Source organism: Austrofundulus limnaeus, unplaced genomic scaffold (assembly GCF_001266775.1).
Source record: "Austrofundulus limnaeus strain Quisiro unplaced genomic scaffold, Austrofundulus_limnaeus-1.0 Scaffold2, whole genome shotgun sequence".
Classification (NCBI taxonomy): Eukaryota; Metazoa; Chordata; class Actinopteri; order Cyprinodontiformes; family Rivulidae; genus Austrofundulus; species Austrofundulus limnaeus.
Genome location: NW_013952404.1, coordinates 2,561,307 through 2,569,861, shown reverse-complemented (window position 1 = coordinate 2,569,861; position 8,555 = coordinate 2,561,307). Strand labels below are relative to the sequence as shown.

At 39.7% G+C, this 8,555-nt stretch overlaps 1 protein-coding gene across 1 annotated transcript; it reads left to right on the top strand.

Annotated features, from left to right (window-relative positions):
* The first annotated feature begins 1,026 nt into the window (after nucleotides 1–1,026).
* LOC106519075 (cell cycle control protein 50A) lies at nucleotides 1,027–7,135 on the top strand. Its single transcript, XM_014010598.1, has 7 exons — nucleotides 1,027–1,605; nucleotides 2,408–2,527; nucleotides 4,248–4,355; nucleotides 4,452–4,539; nucleotides 4,693–4,833; nucleotides 4,927–5,136; nucleotides 6,106–7,135. Exons 1-7 carry the CDS (start codon nucleotides 1,354–1,356, stop codon nucleotides 6,297–6,299), a joined length of 1,113 nt encoding a protein of 370 aa, XP_013866052.1. The 5' UTR covers nucleotides 1,027–1,353; the 3' UTR covers nucleotides 6,300–7,135.
* Nucleotides 7,136–8,555: the final 1,420 nt, after the last annotated feature.

Genomic DNA, 8,555 nt, shown 5'->3' with positions numbered 1-8,555 from the left:
GGAGTGAGGTTAGTATATTTAAAATGGATAAATGTAGTATAAAAATATTGTTACTATGCCCATGTTTTGTTGACCTGATACAAATGTTTATCATCCAAAAATATCTGGAGACACAGGTCGCTGCTACTGTTATTTTGTGGGTCAAAAGCTGAAAAGTTTGGGAACCACTGCACTTTGGCTCCCAAAGTTGGGCTTGGGACACAGTTATGGGTCATGAAGCACCTTGGATAATCTCCAGAAATCAATTTTAAGGGCAATAAAATAATTGTTGATGTAACATTTTCCCTGTAACTATTACAAAAACACAAAATAACTATAATTAAGTATTTATATTTGTGTACAAACTGTTTATACTGTCAAAAAGCCTGTGTTTTTAGGGTTATTAATGAAGTTTGTGTACTCAGACCAGTAATATTCGGGGTCACAAGTTTTTGCCGTGGATATTTTKTGGGTCAGAATATAAAAAGTTTGGGAACCACTGCACTAGCTGATATATTTATAGAAATATTCAATAWGGTTCCTTTGAAAGTGATGCATAATTTATAAAAAGATCAATGCTTAACTGCCTTTAAACAAACCTCGAGAGTTCTTTTTAAAATTGACCCTAATGGATAATGGTCAATGGAAGGGCAGCTCTTTGTTCCTTTTATGGCTGAAGCAGCACTAATGTATTATTCATGGGATGGCGAAGAACCTGCACCGCTGCAGGAACTGAGCTCACCTCAAACGGCTGCTGTAATGTGAAGTTCACCGTGCGGCTTGCCATAGTATCGTGCTGTTCCAACACGGACTGTCGGGCTCGGCGCCGGTGTAATCAATCTGAAAAGGATTTGCAGAAATAAACAYAAACAAAATCAACACTACTGATCTTCATGCGGGTATGTTGACATATCGTCAGCAGCAGCTGCCATTTTATTCCTAAACCACCAGATTGTGTGTTCCCTTGTCGTTTTCTCCTGTTACATTATTTCTAYGAATTTCAAACTTTGTTGATGCCGAGTAGTTAGCTGCGGATTTGCTTTCAAGTTTTTCTTTTCTGCATTTTGAAGAGCCACTAAAGGGCTTGGTTAAAACCCTAACAGAATGGGTGTGTCCTCTGTTTCGTCACTGTCACGTTACATCCCCTTATTGGTTCTGCTACTTCCGGATTCTTCCTCTCGATCGAAATCCACAACAGACGAAACCAACACCACAATGAATCGGTATTTCGATTAGACTGCGGGAGAGTTACTCTCCCCAAATTACTTTGTGTTTTTCCAAACTGATTGCCTCCAGTTTCGCCGTGAAGAATTCCCCGAGCAACCGTCGTCTGTCAAAAGTCGAGGATTAGTTTGCTCGGAGCGAATAGCAGCCATGATGGCGTCTAGCTACAACGCTAAGGAAGAGGTGGACGGACACCACCCGGGATCTTCGAATCACGGTGGGACTGGACCCATCAACAGCAAAAAACCCGACAACACGGCGTTCAAACAGCAGAGACTACCAGCTTGGCAGCCCATCCTGACAGCAGGCACCGTGCTGCCAGCTTTCTTCGTTATCGGCCTCATCTTCATCCCCATCGGTATCGGCTTGTATGTGACCTCGAACAACATTAAAGAGTTCGAGGTACGTTTAATGTCCGTTTCCTTTGATCATAATTAACTTGATCCAGACATTTCTACACTTTAACCTTTTAAAAACACGGTACCAAAGTTGGAGTTATTTAAATTCTAGAATAATAGCTTTAAAGCATTGCTAAATGAGTTTATTATTAGTAGCATTTCAACWACATCCGGGTACTTTTTAAATGTTAGTGTTAGTTACAACCAGCGTTAGGATAAATCTAGCTTCATCAGCACTATAACTAGCTTGAAAATTCTATGGTTTTGCCCTTTAAATGCCAATATAAATAAATTGATAAAACATTAACAAACCAAAATGAATCTATAATGATTGTTTTCCAACTTGTTTATATAAGGATTGATGTCAAAAAATATCAGACCTATGTCGAATCTTGAATTATTTGTGCTCCTTTTAATGTTCGAGATATTTCCATGCAATTTTAGGAAAAGATCCACATTTAGCATCTTGTATCTTAAAAACATTATAAAACCAAGGGGTCAAAAATACAGTTCTAGATATCTCTAAGGGTTCACCAGAAAAATACTATGTACTTTCAATGAAGTGACTCTTCAAAATGCAGAAATGAAAAACTTGAAAGCAAATCTGCAGCTAACTACTTGGCATCAACAAAGTTTGAAATTCGTAGAAATGATGTAACAGGAGCAAACGACAAGGGAACACTCACAATCTGGTCACAGTGGTTTAGGAATAAAATGGCAGCTGCTGCTGACGATATGTCAACATCCCCGCATGAAGATCAGCAGTGTTGATTTTGTTTGTGTTTATTTCTGCAAATCCTTTTCAGATTGATTACACCGGCGCCGAGCCCAACAGTCCGTGTTACGTCTGCGCCCAGAACTTCAGCTGGAACAGCACGACGCCATGCTTCTGCACGGTGAACTTCACATTACAGCAGCCGTTTGAGGTGAGCTCAGTTCCTGCAGCGGTGCAGGTTCTTCGCCATCCCATGAATAACACATTAGTGCTGCTTCAGCCACAAAAGGAACAAAGAGCTGCCCTTCCATTGACCATTATCCATTAGGGTCAATTTTTAATCTGAAAAAGAACTCTCGAGGTTTGTTTAAAGGCAGTTAAGCATTGATCTTTTTATAAATTATGCATCACTTTCAAAGGAACCTTATTGATTATTTCTATAAATACATCAGCTAGTGCATGAAGTTAATGTCTGTCTTTTAGATGTTACCTYCTAAATTTTGGATTTGATAACAGAAATAAAATTTGTTGAAATTTAAACTACGTTTTCTCTTTGGAGTAGAAAAGGAAGGCAATGTTTTAGAATATTTTCTGGAGTTTATGACTAATTTAGATTTTAGCTAACATGAACTTTAAATTCATTATGTGTTGTTTCTTTTTGCTGCCAGTCCTTTTATAAAATAAAGCTAAGGCCCCATTTAAGATGCTTTTGAGTGAAACCGCAGCATTTTTTGTTGTGATCCAGCCACCCWTTTATTTACACATCACTGGTGATCAGAGTTTCTGTCTCCGACACCTTTTTGAAACCAGTTCTCAGAAGTGTGAAGAACCCCGAAGGTGGGAAAGCGGTCACAAACAACCAGCAGACAGACGATTACATCAGAAGTTTCTTTTAAACTAACAACAATAACAACTAGACATGGGTTTTTACCATGTAAAAACAAGTGTGCATTACCATGTAGCATGTCATTGCCTGCAGCAGTGGACTTGCAGAATGAAATGTGACCAAGTTCAAATGTGTTTTCTACCAACTTGTGCTTGTCAAGTCAGCAGGTGTCTGTAATGAGGGTAATTGTGTAACAATATGAAGTTTGTAGAGATTTTTTGTTAAAGTTGCTGTAACTGGGTTTTGAACCTTGATCTCCCACATGAAAGCCCATAGAGTTAACCATGAGACCATTGGAGCTGTGGTAGAGTGTGGTGGCAGGGGTTGTTTTGTATGTGTGCAGAAAGAGGCCACATTGCCAATGCAATTGTTGACACTAAACTGCAATATATTACAGCAATAGAGCAATATTAGGACAACATTATAGTAAAACATCAAAATACAATCAGATTAGTATTGAAACCACTGAACTATTGAGATTAAATATTATTAAACTATGGTTCAGTACTGAGTAGATGCCGCAAGGGGCAGTATTGGACCAATACAAGGCTCCATTGACTCCCATCATAAATTATTAAACATTAATACAAAATTGTAAGAATGCAGCTGCTGCATGATCAGTGTATGAGTGAGAATGGCATCTGGGTTGCCTGATAAAAACACAAATTTGTTTTTTGCCCCTCTTTTTCTGTGGACATTTTTCACCAAACACAACATATATATCAGCTGTTTGGATTCAAAATATAATAATTTCAGAACAGTAAAACTCTACTGTGTCCCATTCCCAACCTTGCCTGGTACATTACGTCAACAGTTCCATGTAAATGGCTGATTTTTGTTTGTTTATTTGCCCCAATAAACATTWAAAAAACTCCAGCATTTCCAGAGACCAGTGTTGTATAAACAGGACCTAATGCTGACTAGCTGAAGCTGAGAAATACGAAATTACTTTAAATCAAATTATATTATTTACAGAATGTCGCTGTAAAAAAATAGGGCTAAAATAATGTAAACTTTCTGTATCCTGATCTTCCCTTGTTTACAGAACAACATCTATATGTACTACGGCTTGTCCAACTTCTATCAGAACCACAGACGCTACGTGAAGTCCAGAGATGACAAGCAATTGAACGGTGATTCGAAGGCTTTAGAGGTATGTTTTTTTTACTAGACTGTCTCCACATCACGTAAAGAATCCAACAAGTGTATTCTTTTTTTTTGCTGAAATGTATTTTTTAAATTTTCTCAGGAACCAAGCAGTGATTGTGAGCCATACCGTAAGAGTGGGGGAGCGCCCGTTGCACCGTGTGGAGCCATAGCTAACAGCCTTTTTAACGGTGAGGCAATCCAAACACTCTTTTCAAGGATCGATGCTGGTTTGGTGGCGAAATAAAATTGTATTTAATCACATAAATCTTGTGTAAAACCTTTCCAAACTTCTGCTCATTTAACGCCCTTAAAATAGAAATGACAAGCCTTTGCTGTTTCAGACACTCTGGACCTGTCGTATGTTGAAACCAATGGCACCTCGACTCCAATTGAACTGCAGAAGAGCGGCATTGCTTGGTGGACAGACAAGCATGTGAAGTTCAAGAATCCCCCTGGAAGTAACCTAAGTGTTGCTTTTCAAAGTGAGTTTTTCAGATTTCATCGCAGTAAATTATATATTTCTGATCTCKGCGGTTGTACTGACCGACTTGATTTGGTTTTATGTTCTCTTTCAGACACAGTCAAGCCTGTGAACTGGAGGAGGCCGGTGTACGAGTTGGACCCGTCGAATCCCGACAACAACGGGTTTATCAACGAGGACTTGATCGTGTGGATGCGCACGGCCGCTCTGCCCACCTTCCGGAAGCTCTACCGCATTATACCCAAGAAATCGGGCGCCGTCTCAACTCTACCCAGTGGGAGTTACAGCTTGAGAATTGCTTACAGTATCCTTTACAGTCCTGTCATAAACTCGGGTTTATAAGCCATGTTGTGTTCTTTACATGAACCTTTTACAAAACTTCAAAGCTTAAGAAGACCGTCCATCATTAAACAGAGGTGGAGGCCTCCGTTTTCAGTTGTCCCCCTCCAACAGTGCTGCTATTGCCAGTATCACTCCACCCCTGTTAACAATAGGTGTTAATTAGGTGTCAACGATAACCATGTGATGTGAGTATCAGTTACATGGAAGCAGTGCTTAAAAGCCTGAATTTTGCCTGAAACTCTCAGACTGAAGAAGTCTCTTGGAGAAGAGACGAAACGTTTCATTAGAGAAGAACCCGTCCAGAAGACCTATACAATTTTTTTCTTTTTGATTTTTTTACCTGGATTACTGAGATGCATCAGGGCATTCAAAGCTTAAGATTATCTACTGCTCTACTCCAGTGATTCCCAACCAGGGGTACATGTAACCCCTTGGGGTACCCGAGCATATTACAGGGGGTACGTGGGAAAATTCCCCAGGTGTATAAAAATACAAAAATAGGACTGCGATATGTAGTGCCCTATGATTTCCACAATGCAGAAAATGCAAACGAAATCACAAAATTGACACAAAATGGAATTCTGTATAAAACGTGGAATTTGCTCGTTTAGGGTATTTGGACGCTGCCATTACCTGGTTTAATTACTTATTCACTTTCAAGGCATCATATTTATCTTTTGTTTAATTTGAGTTGAAAAGAAAAAAATGCCTGAGAATTAAACGTTCCAGGGGGTTAAATAGATTGTTTTTGTTTAATAATCAGCTGTTGTACATTCTAGTTTTGGAGAATCAGCATCATGTTTGACAGAAGGGGTACAAGCGGTATGACAAAATGGCTCAGGGGTCACAAGTCTAAAAATGTTGGGAACAACTGCTCTACTCCGTTGTTTTTAAATATTCTCCAGATTTTTCTTTAACCTCATATAATCAGATTACCCCGTGCTCAGCTTTGACGGACGCAAGCGGATGATCTTGAGCACCATCTCCTGGATGGGGGGGAAGAACCCCTTCCTGGGCATCGCCTACATCACGGTGGGCTCCATCTGCTTCTTCCTGGGCATCGTTCTGCTCATCATCAACCACAAATACGGCAACCGCAGCAGCAGTGCAGAAATTCCAAACTGAACGGCTCCCGTGTCGTGTTCTCACGTCTCTGCTTGCGCCGCTGACCCTGAAGGGTCTGTTCTGGACTGCCTGTCGGTGTGGATGCACTGTGATCGCAGAAGAGTTCAAGCGTCTCATCGCATAGCTTTTGTTGTTTGTGTGTTGTCGCACGCGTTCCCGTGTGTTTTAGCTCCAAGCTGATTGATAAGCTYGTCACTTTTTTTCGTTGGTTTTTTTTGAATCATTTATTTATCTACGTGTTATCAGATTAGTTTTATTTAAGCAATGCTTGGCTAAAGGCTGTTTTGAAGGTTGTATGTATTCTTGAATGCAAATGTTTGTCCATGTTCTGAAACGTGTCCTGCTGATGAATGTAACATCTTACCTCTGGTTTTTAGGATGACCTTGGTTACAAAATGGTTCATTTTTGCTTGTCTGCTGTTGAAAAACGATAAACATTGATATATAACTGCAAGTATTTAACCCTAGGAGTGACATATTTGACGAAAATATATATTTTACATTTACACTAAGTCTTCAGTAGGAAACATCACATTTAACTGTTAAATTCAGTATTCCTAATTCCAGGACCTTTTGACCATATTTTTTGCAAGTTACATGACATTACATTACATTTAATCATTTTATAGTTTAGTCTGAGTGATAAATCGTCTAACTAGTTGACCAAATAATATGCACTTTACAGGCATCTCATTTGATACTTTAACACCTTGTTTCACCTGATTTTCTTTGTCACATGTTTCAGATTTGATACAGATTTTAAAAAAGCTTATTTCAATTTTAGATTCTTGGGTTTTATAAGGTTTCTGTGGTCCAAATAAAGAAGTCCTTCTTTATGCAGGTGTCATTTCTGATTTGAGTTACACACTTAAAACTTGCTGAGTGAGTGTCGCTCCTTTTATTTCACTTCTGTAGCTAGAGTTTGGGCTATGCTATCTACTAACCTTTCGGGTTTCAATTTCAAACGTTCGTGTTTATTAAACAAACCGATCTCACCAGGTGTTGCTTCTCTGTGTTGGATTAAACACATTAAACTTTATAAGTCCTGTTCTCAGGTGGAATTTCTAAATTCTGAATTTTAATTTCTAGCAACTTTTTCAGCTGAGTCGGACTTTTTTTCAAGATAAACTAACAACATTTAACAGATTGCACACATCTTTCAGTCTCGTATTTATTTCCCAGTTTGACCTCTCCCCTTGTTCCCTGCAGTGTGGCTGTTCGGACACCAGGGGGCAGCACACACCATGTGACTGGAGCCCATGCTGGCCGGCTTGGGGCTGGGGCTCTATACCCTCTGTAGATTTACACTATTGTGAATTGCCATACTTGTTTTTGTTTGAACATGTTGTAATAAATACAGTTTAAATAAAAAAGACTTGGGGCAGAGTCCTAGAGAGAGCTGCGAAACTCTTTCAACTAGCCGACACACACAGTCACGTGGTTAATCAACTATTTAGGGACTATCCGCTCCAGTGGTAAAATTGCATCAGATCTGTGTAATCGGAGCTCATAGTTATTAAATGAAGACTAGAGACTCCACGACGCGCTGAAAGCGCATCTTGCGTCGCCGCCATATTGGATGGGTTTCCTCACTCTAGTTAGGCAAACAGCTTCCCTTAKTATAGTTGAATGCGCTGTTGGCGCAAGGCAGACCCATTCAAGATGGTGGCCACGCTGAACCATCCGGAGGAGCGTCAGGGATATCTGAGTGAACATATGTCTGTGAGTTACGTCACCATCGCCGGGCTCTTCAGATATTAGTGCTCTGTGTCGAAGAGCTAGAGCAAAATGGGGCTGCGGACGGTGCTGTTGGTTTTAAGTGAGTAAAATTTGTCAAAATTATTTATTTTAGAGCTTCTAACCTGCAGGCGAACAGGGTAATAAAAAAAAGAAAAAATAAGCTAATTTTACTTGCAGAATTTACACCAGATTTCTTGTAGGTTGCGTCATTGGTCACGATGATTCAACCAGTGACCAAAATATTAACTGTACGGAAGTAAATTTGACTCACTGAAACGTTTCATCATCGCATCAGTGCTGTGTTTTGGTTACTATTTTGAGCTCCAGTGACGATAAATAGTTCATGGATTTGAGGTTTGTTTAAATGATAACGTCATTCTCACGCTGCTTATCGCGATTCACAGAAGAAAAGATTTAAAAATGGTTATAGTTTACAACAGGTGTCCCCAAACTTTTTCCTGTAAGGGCCACATAACTTTTCCCTTCTCTGGTGGGGGGCCGGAGTCAGTTTGTAAC

Excerpts from the sequence above, each read along its gene's own strand:
- LOC106519075 (XM_014010598.1), top strand. The coding sequence starts at position 1,354 with ATGATGGCGTCTAGCTACAACGCTAAGGAAGAGGTGGACGGACACCAC. Across the intron at positions 1,606-2,407 it reads ACAACATTAAAGAGTTCGAG|ATTGATTACACCGGCGCCGA; the intron begins GTACGTTTAATG and ends AATCCTTTTCAG. Across the intron at positions 4,356-4,451 it reads GTGATTCGAAGGCTTTAGAG|GAACCAAGCAGTGATTGTGA; the intron begins GTATGTTTTTTT and ends AAATTTTCTCAG.